Source organism: Thermobia domestica, chromosome 2 (assembly GCF_964235325.1).
Source record: "Thermobia domestica chromosome 2, izTheDome1.hap1.1, whole genome shotgun sequence".
NCBI classification, from domain to species: domain Eukaryota; kingdom Metazoa; phylum Arthropoda; class Insecta; order Zygentoma; family Lepismatidae; genus Thermobia; species Thermobia domestica.
Window position 1 is genome coordinate 111049231 of NC_137455.1, and position 21232 is coordinate 111070462.

Sequence of the window (21232 nt, forward strand, 5' to 3'; positions counted from 1 at the left end):
ACCAATGCACACACTTTGTTTTTAATGCAAATAGTTCAAGAATAAAACGTAATTCCTCTATAGCAAGAAAAAAAAAAAGTATTCTTATAACATGTATAATTTTGAAACGTTTATTACATGCTACGTTGATTTGTTAAAATGTTCAATTCTTCAAGATTTCTTTCTAAACATATTCAAGTCTATAGCTCGACAAATTCAAAATATTACGGTCATTTCATATAATAAAACAGCACCATATTACGGGTTTTTAAGTTGTTTTCTTATATTACAAGTTTGTTTTTATTTAATGCTCCTTATGTTCCTGCCCTGTCTTCTAGAGGAAACTTACTCTTTCAAAAAATCTAACCCACGACAAACTGCACTCACGGTGATCGAGTTAAGCAATCTTCTGCGGATGTCAGGTGAGAAAGTCATATTTAAAAGCTAATTTCAGGTCATTTAAATTTCACATAAAATATTGAAGACATATACAGTAAAACCTGATCACATTTGGTTTCATAGATATGATTAAGCATTACAGACATTTTTAAATTACTAGACTCACGCTCGAAAAATGCAAAGTTGATGTAGGAGTCCTAATTTCTGATTTCTAGAACATTTAATTTAATGGTTAAATCACTAATATAGGATCCTTCATTTGTTTACTGTACAGTTGAAGTGGTGATATCACCGTTAAACAGCAGATGCCATTAATGAGGGGGGAAATTCTGAAAGTGGAGTTTCAGTTGTAGATAGTTTTTGTGGTTCCTATCAATAAGTTACAGTCTGAAGTGTTGTGGTTGCTGTCGTAAGAAGTTAACGACATTCAAAACGTCTGACAATGCGAATGGCCCAGTTTAAAGTGATCGTGACGTGAAATCTTCTATTCTGTAAAATCCTGTAATTGCAGCATAATGGGAAAAGCAAAATACCTTTCCCCACGTAAAGTGTAAGTTAACAAAATACTTCTGGTGGAAATAAGATATACACGGCGACATATTGCTAGTAGACCTGGAATAAAACAAAAATCTGTGAGTAGAATCTCTGTTGAAATGAACAAGAGCCGAACAAAATAGGGTTGGGAAGTGTGGCCGAAAACCAAAGCTATCGCTGAGGGGTATCAGAAAACTAAAAATATTGGCTCTGGGAAACAGAAGTGCAACTTCTAATGGACTTAAGCATAAAAATGGCTGAGTATGGCGCAGACAACTGGCCAGAAAGTGTTCGAAGAATTTTTTGTGCCGAGGTAATAAAAGCACGCGGTAAAGAAAGAAAACAAAAATTAGAGTCTACTCCAATCATGGCAAAGAAGCGCCTCGAATGGGCACGAGGCCTGGAATATTGGACTGCTGACGATTGGAGAATAATGTGTTTCAGTGATGAATCATGTGCCTTCGTTCCTGATGAATGTTCACAATATATGCGACGTCGACCTGGGAGGTATTCAAGTTGGAATATCTTTAATAAACCGTGAAGCAACGCACTTCAGTCATGGTCTGGGGTGTGGTCTCTGTCTTCGGGCCTGGAAGACTGTATATAGTAGAGAGGACAATGAAACACGACCAATACCTACAAGATCATCAAGAAGAACTGCTTTCCCAGACTGTACTCTTGTTTGATGACGTACAATTCATTTTATGCATGCTGGAGCCCCATGCCACCGGGCCAAAGCTGTGACAAAATGCTTCGAGGACAACGAAATTAGTGTTCTTCTGTGGCCAGGCACTAGTCCTGATATGAACCGATTGAAAACCTTTGGAGCTTCATGAAGGAAAAGCTAGAGAAGCACATTACAACCAAACATCAATTGATCGAGGAGATAACAATTTGTGGTATCGTGATGCTGAATTGAAGGCAAAATGTGCTAAAATCGTACATAGCACGGCAGAAAGGATAAAACACTTAATAAAGAATAACGGATTTCATACGAAATATTAATCTTTGTGTGAGAGATTATTTTCTTCTAAGTATTCCATTTCATTATTTGTTTCCAATTAGGATATATACAATTTATAGTAATTATATTTGAATATCACGTACGCATTTGTTTTATTGATATTGAAAAGCATATGCAACACCCATTAGAAATTAGGACAGAGTTACAAAGTAGTAATCTGGACTAAGTTCGAACGTACTTTCTCATGTAATATTGTAAGGGCAGTAAAATATTCAAAAACTAAATGTTTAGTCTAATAATTTGAACACGTCTGTAAGCAGATGTCCTAGATATAAGATGACCAACGTTAACAGATTTTACTGACGAAATTAAGATTCAGAGGATCACAACCAGGTCTTTTGCTTAGTCCAACAGTGCATTAACTTCTAAGCTTTCCAATCTCTCTAAGGACGGCCACACACCCGACTTCACTGATCTGTTAACACACCGGTAGTTGCACATCTCTGCCTATGGAAAAGCAGTATAATTCAAATCGACTGTTTCTTCTATTTCTCCCTATTTCCATACTGTTACTACTTATTTTATCCAAGCACAATGAAAGCAATTTGTGGCAGAGTCCAAGTAATCTAAGCTGAGTGATCACAGACCTCAAAAGTGAGGGTGTGTAGTTGGTCTGAGAATGTCATTTAAGGCTCTTCGCTAAGCTGAGCCCCCTCCCCTTAAAAAAAAAAAATGAATAACTTAAGAGCAATAAAGAACTTAAGAAGTTTAGAAAATAAGTCAGATAGTACCTGCAAAGTGTTTTCAAGATCTTTCGTATAACGTGTACATTTGGGAAATCAACAGCTATGACGTCATAAACTAGTCTCAAATTTCTGGACTATTAAAATAATGAAATGAAAATAGTTATTAATATATTTAACAGAATTTTGTAGATACCATGTGGCTCACTTTCTATATTTTTTATGTATTCTTCATTGTCTTTGTTATCCAGTATTTTTTTAAAGTCAGATTAGTGAAGAGACTTAACGTTATGCAATACCTGCACCATCTTTGTCTTTCTTCTTTTAGCCCAATGGATTATATGTTTTCTTTAAAATGAATTGTAATTTTAATGGTTTGATTGTACTGATTTCTTCTTCAAATTTATTGGAATGTTCTTTACTTCGAGAAAATTAATTTTTTATATATAAAATTTAACACGATTTTTTTTATTATTAGAAAAAGCAAGAGACACTTAACTGGACTTGAAGAAGAAATAAGTAAAATCACATCACTAAAATTCTAAATCATTTCCATGAAAACAGAAAAATAATTTCCCATACAAATCAAAAGTGGCGTATGTATTCAACTCCGCTAAGGGATTGGCAAGGTAAGCCAAAAAAACTGTTGTTACTTGGATGATTGGAATGTAACGTTCCTGTGCAGCACCGGCCTTATCTGAAACCAAAGTTAATGCTAAGCTGGAATCAGAGCCACTCTTCCACTTTGTATCTAAGGCAAGTAACCTCACCAGGATACTAGCCCTGGACCACGCGCACAGAAAGTATACGCCTTAGCCACAATGCCACGTGGCAACACAAGCCGAGATACTGATTCAATTCCTGACCTAGCTACACAATTTCACCCTTAGAATCTTATTGTATCATTTATTTATTTATTTATTTATTTATTTATTTATTTATTTAACGGCAGAGTTAAGGCTATATTTGCCTTTTCTTACACTCAACCAACTAAAATGTATACAAGATATACATACTACCATTATCATCTAATCCATAAAGATTACAATTACTACATTAATGCATATGTATATACACACATATATACCCCTACACACGAATATACTCCCTTACATACCCCATCCCCCCATATCCTCATACTATTTATCATAAAAACAAGAAAACTATACATACAGCATACACAGAACGATATATATATTCTTAAAAGTATATTACCTTACATTCCCCCCTCCCCCATACCTTCCCACAAACCTAGTATTATAGATACATACCTCAAGTTTCTGTTTACATTTTATTGCTACTGCTCATCTTTGTGAAGAAAGAAAGAAAGAAAGAAAGAAAAGAAAAAAGAACATCATTCCCGAGATTGGTGTACATTGGCTAAGGCTATCAGATATTGCTTCAAATTTCTTTTGAATGTCGCAATTGAGGGTGAATTCCTTACATCTGGTGGAAGTCTGTTCCATTCTCTAATACCAGAGATTGTGAATGAATTAGCCATTTGATTCGTATTATGACGAGGTATCGACAACAGTGTTGATCTGCTAGAGCGAGTATCACGATTGTGGCTATCTCTAACATACTGCAGTTTATTGTAAAGATATATAGGCACACCAAATTTCAAAACTTTAAATAAAATTGTCATTGATTGGTATATGTAGCGAGCTTGGATGTTTAACCAGCCCAATTCATTAAAAAAATGCGTCAAGTGATCAGAACGTTTGAGATTAAAAACAAACCGAACGCATGCATTCTGAACCCTCTGTAACTTTCTTAGCGCTTCTTTATTTACATTGCCATAAGCTCCAATGCAATAATCAATATGTGATAGTACGAGGCTTTGTACTATAGATGCCTTAATTGGATAAGGCAACATATTTTTCAAACGGTATAGAGAATGCAGTGCACCAAACGCCTTTTTGCATACATGATTTATATGATCCACCCATAGAAGATTCTGATCAAATATGAGGCCAAGATTTTTCACTTTTTCATCAAACGCTATATGTGTGCCATTTAATGTAATTTTAGGAAGCTCAGTGCTCTGCAGTCTGGAAAGGATATTTCTCGAACCAATTATGATACATTTAGATTTATTGGGATTTAGATATAAATTATTAGATTGGGCCCAGGCACTTATGCGTTCCAGGTCTAAATTTATGAGTGAGATAGTGTCATTTATGTCTCCAAGATCTGTCGAGGTATATACTTGTACATCATCTGCATATAAGTGATATTTAAGGTGACGAATTTGTTGAGACAAGTCATTTATGTATATAGAGAACAGGATCGGTGCTAAGACTGTTCCTTGACTGACTCCACAGTGCACTGTTGTCCATGAACTTTGATTGTCCAGAACAGAAACACGCTGATATCTATTTTGAATGTACGAACGAAACCATTTAACCGACGTATCTGTGAAATGAAAGAATGACTTAAGTTTTGTTAAAAGAATTTCGTGATCGACCGACTGGAATGCTTTAGTGAAATCTAAAAGTAAAAGTATTGTGAGTTGTTTCTTGTCTATGCTTTCTCTAATGTCATCTGTAATTTTTATAAGAGCCGTATGTGTGGAGTGTCCTTTTTTAAAACCAGACTGATATGGACATAAGAGATCATTGGAAGTTATAAAATCTGACATTTGATTTAATACAATATGCTCCAAAACTTTCGAAATACACGACGTCACATTTATTGGTCTATAATCGTTCGCCGTTATTGGTTGTGCAATTTTCTTGAGGGGATGAATGAGAGAAAATTTCCACTGGCTAGGAAAACAACCCGAAAGTAGGGAGGAATTGCATATGTCCATTAAAGGGAACAGAATGTATCTCGTGATCTTCTTAAGGAATTGTAGTGGGATGTCATCAGCCCCTATTGAATTGGATGTAATTTTTTTCAGAGCTACCTCTATTTCTGGGACAGAAACCTATTCATTCAAGCACACTATTATAACTAATCGGTTGTTTGCATTATTTCCTCCATTTTATTAATGTGGAATCTCTTCTTTTCATTTCTCGGAAAATACGCGATAATTATATTCTGATGCAGATAATTTTTCTGTTACGCCTGCTAAATACTCGCGGATCACTCCTACATGTATTTATATGTACATATCGTTAAACTCATCCGTAAAAACAGTAAAATATAATAACAAATTAACGTGAGTATACATCATAAATCTGAAATAATAAAAGTGATATCCATTAGATCAACAGAAGTTTATCAATCTAATACACGTTATTTAAGAATGTGAAATGTACGAGTGCTTACAATAATTTTTAACACGAGACACTGAGTTCAAAACGAAAATGTAATCAACGTTTCTAATACGTGCGAGCTTTTATTTTTATGAAAAAGTGTCTTATACTATGTTTTCATAGCACGACACTGGCGAAGTAAAGTGATAAAATTCGATAAGCACGCAGTTTGTACTTTCGAAGAATATTATTTGCTCTACTACATGCCAAGCAGTATGACATATATCTATAAAATATACATATATATACAAAAGACGCTCTAGGAAAACTCCTATTTCGGTGAAAGTCGTTTAAGAGACGACTAGCAATCAACAACTGTTAAAAAAGGAAAAATCATTATTTTGTAATTTTAATAAGAAAACTATGTTAATGCAACCTTACATTAATACTCATCTAGAAAGCGTTAAGTAAAAGCTTCTTCAAACCAATGAAATACACTCAGATCACATAACAAACCATTCCCCAAGAAAGCAATGCTACAGCAGTTACACAATACAATACTATATACGCCATTCCAACCGAAAAGAACTCCCTCTGCAACATGCAACTGTTTTAAGATGACATACTCCATGCACCAAAGGTTGTGAATGCACCTCATCAAATTCTTCATCTTCCAAATCTTCATCTAATTCTTCTTTGTCTTCGCTATCATCAGCCTGCTGCATCGTAGCTCAACCCCACCTATGAGAGCAAGCAAAATCTTTAAGAACTTTGAAAAAAAATCAAAATTTATATGGCTGGAACAAAGAAACCAAGAGTAGACATGGAAAACAAATAACGAGAAAAAAGAGAATTTTATAAAAATATAGAAAGACGGAACAATATATAAGGCAGTAAAAATGTTTTAAAATGGAATTTCTAGTTACAAGGTTATATTCTTTAGGCTAAAGCTGGATGATTACTGAAAGTGTATGACCATGTAAATATTAGTGGAATGAGAATGTGGGAGGAAAGGGAGAAGTCCGACAAAATTAACGTATATGATATTGTCCACCACAAACTCGCATGGTCTGACATTGAACCAGGGACCCTTCACAACAGAAGAGAGCGCTCTACCACTAAAACACCATGCTCCCCTTCCCCTTAAAAGTTTAAATTTCAAAAACGTTACACTTTCCAATTCACGATTATATATTTCTTTTCTATTTTTATACGTAATCTCTATATATTAACCCTTTAGAGGGCAGTGTTGCTCTCAAGCAACATCGCATTCTATTGCGTTATCCACACGAATTATAACTTCAATGATCATTTAATTCGCATTATTGCTTTCATACAATATTCTTATACATGATTTGCGCGTCGCTTTTTAGATACTTCTAATCTTCGTCAACAGGAGACAGTCAAATTTAGTGATGTAGAAACTTTATCTCCTACGTTCCGCAAAAGTTTCTTTTCTTTTCTTTTCTTTTCTTTCCTTTTTTTTTTATTTGTGGTTTCTTGCTCTGTAGGAAAATATTTCAACGAAACTGTAGGTAATTACTGAGAGTATTCTTATGATATTTTACCATAATAGAGCAATGCTGCTCAGTAGCTACACATAAGGCCTATTTTATGGCAATGCTACTTTGAAATAAATACCCTGTATTTTGTAGCCAAAGTACAAAAATACTTTAAAAATTACGAAATTATGATCAGGAAGACATGGTTCAACCATAAAAACGAACTAAATATTTAAATGGTAATGCTATCAATTCTTGCCCATTAAAGGGTTAAAGAAGAAGCCCTGACTTATCAATGCCAAGGACAAACCGCTTAAGCTAGAAACTTCAAATTTGGACAGGCAAAAGATTTATGATGTAAGGTCCGACTTAAGTTTTATATATATATATATATATATATATATATATATATATATATATATATATATATATATATAGCAAATTTGAAAGGTATGGGGAAAGAAGGGGTTACAAATATTAACTTAAAATGTTCGTATTTAAGAATCTCTGAATGTTAGAGGCATGAAATTTGGTATATGGACTTTTCATTTAAAATAATTATAGACGTGTTTCATCTTATATATATACTAGCTGAACCTGCGCTCTTTACACAGCGCATCATTCATATATGAGCATGAATCTCCTTGTTATTCCCCACATCTCTACATGTCCCTTTGCAGACACAAGTGAAAGAAGTCTTGGTAAAAATCGGCAAGAGATACCGTAAAGGGGAGATTTTTTCGATTACTTTTTCAATATCTCGTACCGTTTGCAAGATTTGAGCCTACTTCCGGTTGGAGTTTTTAATTCATGTATGATCTGTGTTTTCTTTCTTCTTGCATGTAGTAAGTAATAAGCAAATACGTAAACTAAATAACTCTATGGCCTATGGAACCCGGAGGTTCAATGCCGCGTTCACAAAAGCTCTCCACTGACTTCTATCCTTAGCCAATTGGATCCAGTTTCTACTTTGTATTCCCATCTCTGCGAGATCCATCTTAATATTGTTCTCCCATCTGCGCCTACTCTTCCTAATGGTCGTTTTCCGGCTGGTTTTCTAGTTAAGATTTTGAAAGTGTTCCTAAATTATGTAGTTCTTCGTTATGAAGATTCCGCAATTCCCTATTGCAGTTTCTCTTGGGTCCGAATATTCGTCTCAGGATCTTGTTCTCAAATACTTTCAATCTATGTTCTTCGTTCCAAGTAAGATACCATATTTCGCAACCATACAGAACAACAGGCATGATTATCGTTTTATACATTTTAAAATAAGCTAATACATTACACATACAATCAATTGTAATGTCAGTGATATATGGTGTTCATTGGGCAAAACACTCCAAACAATAAAGATTCAACTTAGACTGGAGAAATAGTTATCCTTCGTTTTTCATTATAATTTGGCCATGAAACAAACACCTGAGAAATATGCAGCCCCTATATACAATTATATAGTGTTGGAATGTAACTTATAATAGGTAGGATATGATGCTTTAGTTTTTTTTTTTTTTTTAATTTCAACCCTTCCAGTGTACCTGGAAAAATGTAATAAATAAATAATGGCCATGTTTTTTAAATACTGAGTTAGAACTGGACAATCTACGCAAAATTTGCAATCGATCAGTGAAAACATCATCTTTCTAGAGCCTGTAGTATCCGAGATCTCACTGTCGAAAGGACAAACATATAAACGTCCACAAACGTATGGTTTAAAAAACTCCAGAGATGGCAGCACAATGCATTTGCATTTATTTCGAAGAAGGCTTAGGAAAGTGCAAAGGCTTTGAACAATAATTTAAAAGGATAAACTTTGTGAAAACATATCTCTTTAAGTAATTTATTTAAAGGTACATCTTTTTAAAAATATTTGTCTTTGTTATAAACGTGAAATCACAAATAACCGTAAATCAAAGGTTTGAAAGCTAAAGTTATAGGTTGGAGTTCAGTCGCTCTTAATTGCTATTGTAGCATTTTGATATATATATATATATATATATATATATATATATATATATATATATATATATATAGGGTGTTCCACTACCTTTCTCTCGAGAACGGTACATGCTATCAAATTGAAATAAAAAAATTACATCACAAATGTGGGTCCAACGAATCTGTAGAAATTATTTACAAATCCCGAAAGCCCCCCTTCGTGGTGTAATGGGGGAGCACATGCCCCGTTCTTGCAATTTTCAAATGGGAACGATATGTTTCGAATGCACATTCGAAAAGGTGGGGGAAAAAAAATGCCCTACGAAACATTTGTCCGTACTATCTACCGTTTTCCGTGTACCAATTATTTTTTCAGAAAAATGAAGGTTACAACGGTTTATCGTTGTTGTCAATCTGTACCTGTTTCATAAAAAGGATCAGAGGCGTCATAGCGGAGCAGCTATGCGAAAAGGAAGATAAAAAGAAATGTCTTGAGGTTGCTAGGTAATAATAATAATAATAGATGTGTGTGAAAAGATTACTATTTATCCATACTTATTGATGTGTCTTATAATGTTTATAAGTATATGTCATTATATCTTTTTGGTGCCGGAACCCGGGACCCTGTACACATCTTGAAGTAAAGTAAAGATAGGGTCTTAATTTTTATAAAAAGGGACGTATGAATATTGAATGTACTTTTTTGCGTAGTGGGAGAAAAATTATACATCAGTCAACTATGCCTAATATACACAGTGAAGATATGCCCGTAATTGGTAATTCAGAAGAATCTATGTCTGAAACAGTAAATACTAAGCAGATCTTAGATATGATCCGACAATTAAATCAATCCTTTTCGAGGGTAACTGGTTTTTACCTTTTTATTTCCAAAAGAAGTCTCACCACATTACATTCAATAATCGATACCTACTTCTTACTTCTTTTCACACACATCTATTATTATTATTATTACCTAGCAACCTCAAGACATTTCTTTTTATCTTCCTTTTCGCATAGCTGCTCCGCTATGACGCCTCTGATCCTTTTTATGAAACAGGTACAGATTGACAACAACGATAAACCGTTGTAAGGTGCGCGAAATAGAGTATACGGAGTTTACTAATTAAGATAATGTAAGCACCGTCACAGTTTCGGGAAGTGCAAGACACGCTTTCCAATGATATGCCACATGGTGACTCAGGGTCTAGAAAAAGAAGAAACTGCGTGGCCCAAAAAAGGGGGTCCAAAGTAAGGTCAGAACTCGAAAATTTCAAATGGAAAGTGGGGTAGAGTAATACCTCATTGTAAAGGTCTCTGCAAATGTTAAAAGAATTCGAACACAATTTTGGAATCCACTAACCACTTTCAACATGGCTACTATAACAATATCGAAACCCTGAATTTCTGGTTCGTCATGAAGAAATAATATAACTTGGACCGCCCTTCACACTTTCTCCAGGCTTAGGGCTGGCAACGATTTCCACTCACAATAAGGAATTCGTTGGTGTGCTTAACGGCTGCTTCGCCAACTGAAAAGGTCCTTGACAGAAAATGACTGCCACAACGTTGCTTGACAAAGGATAGTACATTAGTCTTAAGTGAAATAAAAAGAAAAACGAAATACAACGAGAAACGAATGATGAACGAAAGCGAAAAGAATAGGTAAAAACACTGACTTCGATGCACATTTACCAACTTACAGTAGATGTTCGAAATGCCTGCCCTGTGCCTCAATGCATTTCTAGGGCGGTAACTGAAATTATTCTGTGCTGCAATAATTTCCTCCTTACTAATCTGTTTGCATGCAGCAACTATGCGCTCTATCATGTTGTCCCTTGTTGTGGGGGAGATGTTGATAAACGATTTCTTTAAGTCGTCCCCATAGATAATAATCTAAACATGTTAAGTCTGGTGACCTAGGAGGCCAGGGACAGGTCCACCCTACCTACCCAGCGACCACGAAACATTGCATTCACCTGATTCCTCGTTGTCAGTTCGAAATGTGCTGGCAACCATCTTGTTGTAGCCACATGTGTGTCCTGATGTGTAAGGGGGCGTCTTCGAGAAGACTGGGCAATCGTTCTTGCAGAAATATACGGTAAATAGCACCCTTAAGACTCGCTTCAAAAAAATGAGGTCCAATTATTCTTCCGCCGATGATTCCACACCACACATTCACAGACCGTCTCCGTTGATGATTAACCTCTTGCATCCACTGTATGACCCTTTCCCCCCCAAAAGTACGGCATTTCGATGTACACCCACTGAACAAAAAATTACTCACCCTTGTGCAGGAGAGATGAATCGTAAAGCCTGTACAGATGGCACAGCAGTCGAGTCACGTGCACAACTGTGCGCGCACTGTCTCTACGGAACCATAAGGCAGCTTCAGTCAGTGAGACAAGTGTGTTGCAAGTGGACAGGGTCCGTCAAAATGAGTAAAAGCAACGATGTAACAGAGTAGCAAAAAGGGGCAATCGTGTTTGGCCGTGCCCATGACTAGTGTTGTAAAAAAACGGTTTTTTTTCTGTGAAGTTTTTTTTCAATAAAAAACATCGTTCTTTTTCATGTTTTTTTTCAAAAGTCTGTTTTTTTTCTGGCAACTATTATTTATTGATTTATGTGGCAGATTATTGAAATAATCAACAGAACTTGAGTCGAAGCCCTCGTAACTTACAAATCATTTCTTTCTTTGTACCTATACGAGCAAAATTATGCGATTATTCCTTTCGGCCCCAGGTCATTTTCGGCGTTTTCCTACATTTTCAGTTAGTGACTTATTGCTCAAAAACTATTCATTTGATTGATATGGTTAAGGTCTTGTTCTTTAGAAAATAGAAGTGGGTATTTTTTGGTGTAAGTTGCATTGCATTGTTGCCAACGGGTGGGAAATTATTGAGGGAAATGTAGGGGTGAAAATTTACAAAAAATTCCCTAACCGAATTTCAAAATTTTTTGTATCTAGCACCACTGCTGCTATATGAGTTCAAGTCACCTAAACAAATCTTTGGTGTGTTGACAAGGTACAGTGAAATCCTGAAGTCGCTGGCTTCCATTCAAAGAGGGGAAAAAATTCTGTCATACACATAAAATTTTGACACTTTTTAGGCCTCAGAAGCAAAAATCAAATATGCCGAGGCTACAGCTTCTCTAATTATCCTATTGAAACTTTTTATGGTGCGTTCTGTAGGGAAAAGACGAAGCTTTCAGGTAGTGATACGTTTGTTTCAATGTAGCCAGTAAGAGGGTAATAATAGAGGGGAAAAGGGAAGTTTTTCGAATTTTTCACCTAATAGTGGGAATTAAATGTTTTGGCTGGAAACACTGCCATCAGACAGAGGAAAACTATCTGAAAATAAACCGTAGTACTCCAAGAATATATCCTACAAGTATCATGGCGATATATAACAAAGTAAGCATGAAATTAAAAAAAAATCTCATTCTACCTCACAAATTCACCATTTTCTTACCATTTCCAGAAAATGGTTTATTATAAACCTCAACTGTACTTCCTCTAATTATTCTAGTGAAGCTTTTTGTGGTGCGCTGTGTAGGCTAAGGATGAGGCTATTATACACTTGTACGTTTGTTCGAATGTAGCCAACAAGAAGGAAATAATAGAAATAAAAAGGGAATTTTTTCCAAAATTTGCCCCTAAAATGTGGAATTAAAATTTTCTGTAGCTGGCAACACTACCATCAGACACACACAAACTATCTTAAAATAAGCTTTGGTATTCCTCTAATATATCCATCAAGTATTGTGACGATATCTAATAAAGTAAGCATGTCAATAAAAAATATCTCATTCTATCTTTAAAAAAATCAGTTATCTTTCCAATTAGAGAATAAGGTCTACTGTAAACCTCAACTGTACTTCCCCTAATTATCCTATTGAAACTTTCTATAGTGCGTTGTGTAGAGCAAAGACGAGACTTCCAGATAGTGGTACGTTTGTTCCGATATAGCCAACAAGAGGTAAATAATAGAGACAAAACATATAATTTTTCCAAAATTTCCCCCTAAAATCTGGAATTAAAATTTTCTGTAGCTGGCAACACTGCTACCAGACAGACGCAAATTATCTTAAATTAAACATTGGTTCACCACTAATATATTCTACAAGTATGATGGCGATATTTGAGGAATAAAGTTTCTAATTACCAAAAATATATTACGGTAACAGAAAAGTAGGCAAAAACTAGAAAAATCAAGGGTTAGAACCTAAATACGAATTTTACGTACGCCCCCTAATTGCCCCATTGTAACGATCTGTACTTGCGTTTGTTAAGTAAAGACAAATTTTCGATTGGCGTAAGTTGGCTTGCACTCGGACGTATAAATACCGATTTATAACCAAAAATTTCTAATTTTTGCCCAAATATAGGATAATTTAAATTTCCCTAATTCGCAACACTGCGCGCAGGCCCGTCCAATTGATGTCAACAGTTAGGTATCCATCCGAGGTATCTCCCTGGCAAGTCTTAAGGATGTCTTTCTACAACTAAGGAAGCTACAGGGGAAAAAGAAGTAAAGGAAATTCGAAATTAGAAAATTCTCGAATTTTTGACTGGGGTGAAATTTGAAAAGGAAATTCGATACCAGAAGAAAAAGAAATTAATATGATAAACTATAGTCCAGCCATATTTTGCAAGAATAATATCCCAATATCTTAATTAGTGTCCACACAGGAGCGGATTAAACAAGTGACACACCCGTGTGTGCCACTTTGGCCACCTGGGCCACCGAGTATACATTTGATTACATTTTTTTTACTACTAACTCATGTTGTTTTGTAGTTATAGTCTCGACTAATAATAAAATCGTTGTAAATAATAACTTTAAGGAAAATTTTCTCTCCTTTTTACATCTTAGTTCCAACACTGTTGGTGAGAAATGCAGGGTGTTTCAAAATAAATTTTGGGGCATTAAGTCTTCGTAGTACTTATTACATTTTATGTACAATTATAAGCAATGCATTAAGTAAAAAAGCACCTCAAACAGTCTTTGCTACAAGTGTTCGATGTGAGATTCATTCATCACACGGCACACATCTAGTCGATAGGCGAGAAAGGCCCATAAAGTTTCTGCCATATGACACAAAACACATTCAATTTAGGGGAGTCTCGTTTCAACTGTACTATCTCCTGAGGATTTGCTGACGGCCAGATGCAAACATTATGAGTTGAGTTGATTTTAGTTTAGCGTCCCGTCCAGCAGCGAGGCTATATGAGACGTGGACCTACTGATTAACGTGGAATCCGAACCACATGAGCTCCCGCCGGGAATCGAACCCGGGTCTCCCACGCCGAAGGCGCGTACGCTAACCGATTAGCCACGAGGGAGCTCGCAAACATTATGAGTGTTCACATTAGCTCTTAGGTGAAAGGTCGATTTATCACTGAAGACGACACGATCCAGAAAATCTTCATTGTTATGCAGGAATATTTCACTTGCGAAATTGGCACGTAAACCGTAGTCTGTAGACTTTAGACCTGTAGCAACTGCAAACGATAAGGACGTAGTTGGAAGCGTCTCCTTAATATTCTTCACACAAACGGTTGCACTGTAACTACAGATTCAGTCTTTATTAAAACACAAAAAGCTTTCTGCTCTCTAGTCTCCGTCTTTGCTACTTGCTCTTTCTAACGGCAGACAGAAGAAACAATGCATGTACATGCGTGAGTACAAAACTGTTTGAGTTGCTCTTTCATTTGATATAATATTTATAATTGTAAGTTATTGTAATAGATACTACAAAGTTTCAAAACCCTAATATTAATTTTGAAACACCCTGCATTACTTCAAATTGAGTCATCCTATATTCATGTCTTTTATATACATATCATCAGGGTCGGTCCTAGTCAATTTGTCGTCTCGTGCAATGCCATAATTTACCGCCTCCCCCTTTCTCCAGAAAGAACAAATCTTAAAAGTCATGATTTTAAGTATGCTACTCCAGCATGAACAACGAAGGGGAGGGTAAGTGCAGTCGCACTCAGAAAGGCTTAAATACTTACTAAAAATGCAATCCCGTCGTGGCTGTTTATTTTTTAAAAATATTAATCTATTATGTTAGTGAAAGATAAAGCAAACACACCTGCAGAGGAAAGATGGTAATCCTTTTTATAGAATTCACTATCGAGCTTCAATCTCAATGTATAAGTTTGCAATTCCAGTGCAACTAGCCCTTTTATCTTTATTTCTTGATTTTTCTTCTATATCTTCTAACATTTAAAAATAACTTGTTTCTATCTTCAATGATAAGGAACTTGTTTCTGACAAAAACAAGACTAGTTTCATATCAAAACTGTGATAGCGTACTACATGGAACAGATATTCACTACTATTCGAGAATTGAATTCTTGCATTTGAAACAATCAAGCAATTTGTGTTCGGATTTATTCGGCCATTTGCTTTAGCATTGTCCATGTAGCCTTAAACTAATGCAACCTAAACTTAATTTATGAATGTAGTATTCAAATAGAAGGTTAGCTTAGTAAATGTAACTACCATCCTCATGAAGTCTGTTTCCAACAAGAAATATTTAATTTAAATAATATTGTAAAACTTTGTCTCATATAGGATCTTTGGGTAGAGGAGTTAATAAAAAGAGCGTCCGGAATCGACTCTCCACTACCAGTTTTTATTATAAAAAGTTTCCTCTATAAAAGTATTTTCACAAAATACTATACAAATTGATCTCTCTAGAATCAAGGTGAGTTATAGGTGGTCTTTGACCGTAAGGTCGCAGACAGGATCTCCAACAGAGCCCCGTAGCAGGCTAAGAGGAGTGGATTTAAGAAACCAATGCTCCGTAGCAAGCAGAGGCGGGTTAAGTGGTCAACAGAGCCCCGTAGCAGGCTAAGCGGCTGAGGTTAGGATTCCCAGACAGAGCCCCGTAGCAGGCTAAGCCAGGAGATGGGATAGGCGTAGTCCCATAGCAGACTAGAGGCCTGGGGTTAGGTTACTCCAAGAGTCCCGTAGCAGACTAAAGGAGGGTCTCCAGAAAACTGGTATCGAGTTGCCTTCGTCCATCCAATTTATAGGGTCCTTTGGGTGGCGGTGGCGCTGCTGCTCCGATGTCGTCTTCTGCTCCGTGGGAGGGGCTAGAAGCCGTCGTCTGTATGTGATTATAGGTCCCTCTGGTGGGAGATCCTCTTGCCGAACTATGTGGAGGTGTTTGTAAACATTGATGTGGAATTGCTTGTTTACCACATCACATAGGATATTACAATATACTTATGATAGATTTTGCCGGACCATCCAAGCTTGCCGCTCCACGCAAATGCACGTGTTGCATATATGGTAGAATCGGCTCTGCATATCATATATATCTAGTCGACAAATTATTTATATATGACATTTAAAAAAATACTATTAGACAAATTAGTATTAGTTTTTACCTTTAGACAAGTTATTGGATACTGTTAGTGACATTATTTTTGTACTTATTAAAGGCCTGCTTTCACGAAAAAACAAAATTTCAACTTTTATTTCTTAGTTGACAGTGATGAAAACTGCTGAAACCCGAATTGTTAATAGGTATGATATTCATGTAAATTGTAAAATATTTGTAGCGTATCAGTATCTAGCGTATAATTTATGTTGCATTTTACGGTAATTACACCTACATAAAAATATTTCATACTTAAATTGACGTAAGATGCATTACAAATGACTATTTGAAAAAAGACGAAATTTAGAAAAAAAACGAGAGGCAATGTTTTTTTCTAAAAAAAACGTAAATTTCTGAAAAAATACGAACCGTTTTTTTTCTATTTACAACACTACCCATGACCATACGGTGAGGGAAGTTTCTGGATTTGTTGGTGTTTCGCAGCGAACTGTTCAACGCGTGTACAAGCAGTGGTGTCATACACGTGGCCACGAAACACGGCGTCAAAATTGTGGTCGGAAGAAGATTATGACAAAGGGACCGGAGACGCGTTTCTCGGCTTGTGAATGAAAATCGGTTCCAAACCCGGCAGGAATTGCTGCAGACAGTGAATGCAGGTCCATCCCAACCTGTTAGCGAAAGAACATTACGACGGGAACTGCATGCATTGAACATTTGGAGTTCGGCACCTCGCAAGGGGTCATTGCTCACACAGGCACATAAAGCTGCGTGTCTTCAATGGGCCAGAAATCACCAAACATGGACAGTAGCCGACTGGTGGAAGGTAATGTGCTCTGACGAATCACGTTTTTGCTTGTATTCCAATGACGCACGTCGTCGTGTGCACCGAAGGCTACATGAAGCATTTCATCCTGAATGTGTGCAAGGGCATGTTCAAGCCGGAGGCGGGTCGGTGATATTTTGGGGGTGTTTTTCTTATCATGAATTGGGTACACTTATTGATGTCACCACTACAATGAACCAGCATGTGTATTTGAACATTCTGGATGAGCAAGTGTTGCCTTTCAGTCAACATCTTCATGATGAGTATGCTGTGGAGACTCCTAATTTTAAGCCGACAACAGCAAAGTTCATAGGGCTGGAACAATTTGTGCATGGTATGATGAACACTCCCGAACCCTCTTCCATCTACATTGGCCTGCAAAGTCACCAGACTTAAACCCCATCGAGAATCTGTGGGACATGTTGGAACAGCGGGTAAAATCGGCATCCACGCATTTTGGCGGATTTGCGCGATCAAATCCTGAACGAGTGGCTTCAACTATATGTGACATACCTGCAAAACCTTGTGGACTCACTTCCAAACCGAATCCAGGCGGTTATCAAAGCCAGAGATGGTGTTACACGCTATTAATTACTGCTGTTCACGAAATCTTGAGGGGTGACTAATTTTTTGTCCGGTGAGTGTATTTTTTTATAGTAAATAACGAAACAACATTTAGAATTTTTTTCTTTGATTGCAACTGCATAACAATAATAATAAACTATAAAAGAATCACAAAAGAAACATTCAAACTTATAAAAAAAAAGATGCTTTTGTAGTATAATCTCTTTGAGTAATGAATGGGGAATTTAGGTCTGAATATAATACGAATAATATATGGGAGTGAAACGTGATAACCCACAAATATGTGTTCATCAAGATTTTACGAACATTTTTTTTTTTTTTTTTTTAACCAGCTGGTTTAAACTAGCCAACCCTGCCCCATACTGCTCACAAAGTGGACATGAGTTGTGATATCGAATTCCATTACTCCATCAGTTCCGTTGGCAACTGCTCGATGAGATTCAAGTTGGGTGAATAGACAAGTCAATCCATTCACTGAATATCCTCTCGTTCCAAGAGCTCTACCACCTGTGCTGTTCGATGATGTCGCATATTATCATCCATATAGACGAAATCGAGGAAGACAACCTCTGAAAAGGGTTGGAGGGGACGGAGTACAACACACATTCAAAAATTGGGAGGTCAGTATGCTCATGCAACATTATTCCTCCCCACAGAATAGCACCGGAACACTAAAATGATCAGGTTCGACACGTTTCTGGGTCCACTGCATGTTCCCAACTCTCGCCAGATGAGTGTACGTCCAGAATCACTGCCCAGACTCAATCTGCTTTCGTCGGAGAAGAGAACGTGACCCCACTTCTCTACGGTCCAGTCCTGATGTTCTTGGTACCACACAAACGGTGCCGCCGATGTATGTGTTTCAACAGAATTAAACGTAATGGCCGTCAGTAAAGAGGCACCTCCCCATCCATGGAGTTGATGTACCAGAGATTGGGCGTCTTACAATCCAATTGCACCCGATGTTTGACGTCGATTCCTTCTTGCCTGTTCCACAATGTAGCGGTCATCCCTTACTGTAGTTAACCATGGACGAACGTCGCTTCTCCTTCGCGCAGCATTGCCTGTAGTTAGGAATGCTCCTCATCCACATGAAACAATGCAGTGGCCAATATCCAACTCCTAGATCACGCTAGTCCTTCTTCCAGTTTTCCAACGATTCGTCCCCTTGTGAATCACCCAAATATGTCTCCGATTCATGCTACTGTAAGTAACGCTACCGCAATACACCTTAATTGTTCTGTGACAGAGAGGAAGGAGTGGCATAAAAATGATCGATTATTACCTATGTTAGTGTCGAATCCATAGTTTTCAGGTCACTGAGATGAATAATGACACTCCAGATGCCGTTTAAGTCTACGTTCAGCCTCTCTTAGCACCTATAAAGGGTGTGAAGTGGTGACGTATAAAAATAATCGAAAACGATTAATATTTCTGTTGAATTCAAAGTTTTTGGATTCGCTGGGAGAATAGTCACACTGTCGGTACCGTTAATGCATAGGCTGTTAGGTGCCAAGCCCGATGACATTTAAGCCCAAGTTTAGGCAAGAACAGGTATGTCAGCTGGCTTGGGAATTTACAGGGGCAACGCCGAAGACGCTGTTCGTCGTTATTTATTCTACTCCATTTAGGTATTGCTCGTGCACACACACTTGTAGATATATAAATACAGATATAGATAGATAAAGATACAGACACACATAAATAGGCATGTTCCACTTAACTTTGAAATGGCCGGATCAATTTCAACCAAATTTGGTACACATATGATTTACAATCTAGGAAAAAAATGTTGTGGAGTAAGACACAGGTAACTCTACTAGTAATTGGGGTAGAAAGAGATAACCTGCACAAATAATCGAAAATAACAAAATATTAATATCGAATCCACAGTTTTCTGGGTCACTGATATATGAATACTGACGCTCCGACGCTACCCCAAGTTTAACCCCCAGTAGGGATAAGACACCCTAGCACCCCTAGGGTGGGAGTGGGAAGGGATTTGCCACTCTACAGTCAAAAAAAAAAAAAAAGTCGAAAAACGATCTATTTGGTCTAGGAATTAATTCGTGCGGGTGGACAAGAGATGGCGCAACGAACGGAGCGTCCCACAGTTCCGTGTATCCACACATGTGTTGCAAACCCCTGTCATCGCGTATCGTTCGTAGTATAGGGCAGTGGATTAAAGCGTCAACAACACCAGTTTGTAGTTAAGTGAACATGGCGCAATTTGTGCCTGATAAAGTGTTTTTGCGGGGTGTCCTGCTGCATTACTTTAACATGCAGAAAAGTGCGACTGAAAGTCATCGTATTTTGGTGGAAGTGTATGGTGACCATGCTCTAGCTGAGCGAACGTGTCAGAAGTGGTTTGCACGGTTTAGAAGTGGTGATTTCGGCTTGGCAGACCAAGAGCGAGCTGGACAGCCAAAAAAATTTCAAGACGAAGAATTGACAGCATTGCTCGAGCAGGATTCGTGTCAAACGCAGGAACAACTTGCAGCAGCATTAGGCGTTGATCAAACAACAGTCTCCAAACGCTTGAAAGCCATGGGAATGATTCAAAACATGTCACATTGGGTTCCACATGAATTGAAAGACAGAGACGTTGAAAGACGAAAAACCATTTGCGAATTGCTGCTTCAACGACAGAGCAGAAAGGGGTTTCTGCATCGAATTATTACGGGTGATGAGAAGTGGATCCATTACGAGAATCCTAAACGAAAAAAGGCCTGGGTGAAACCAGGTGAACCAGGTCCATCACAACCAAAACGAGATATTCACTGTGCAAAGGTTATGCTGTGCATATGGTGGGATATGAAAGGTGTGGTGTACTATGAGCTGCTGCAACCGGGTGAAACTATGAATGGAGAACGTTATCGACGACAATTAATGCGTTTGAAGCAAGCTCTGGCCAGAACACGACCAGAATGGGAGAACAGACATGATAAACTTATTGTTCAACATGATAAAGCTCGCCCACATGTCGCAAAACCGGTCAAAACCTATTTAGAAAATGTCGGATGGGAAGTTTTACCCCACCCGCCGTATTCACCAGACGTTGCTCCTTCGGACTACTACTTGTTCGATTACATGAACAACGATTTGATTGGACAGCGGTTTACTTCTTCAGAAGATATCGAAACATGGGTCTCTGACTGGATCGCTTCCAAGGATGAGGACTTCTTTCGCCACGGAATCCGTACATTGCC

At 37.3% G+C, this 21232-nt stretch overlaps 1 protein-coding gene across 10 annotated transcripts in view; it reads right to left on the bottom strand.

The window, feature by feature from the left end:
* Positions 1-21232, bottom strand: part of LOC145674736 (MPN domain-containing protein-like) — an 86342-nt gene that overhangs the window by 57272 nt on the left and 7838 nt on the right. For 6 of the 10 annotated variants that reach the window (XM_081744991.1, XM_081744949.1, XM_081744983.1 and 3 more), the window contains exon 2: positions 6446-6560. In XM_081744991.1, the coding sequence (XP_081601117.1) occupies positions 6446-6544 (99 nt within the window). In that variant the 5' untranslated portion in view covers positions 6545-6560. The remainder of the gene's footprint in view (positions 1-6445; positions 6561-21232) is intronic. The other 4 variants (XM_081745008.1, XM_081744965.1, XM_081744999.1 and 1 more) reach the window with 1 other exon arrangement.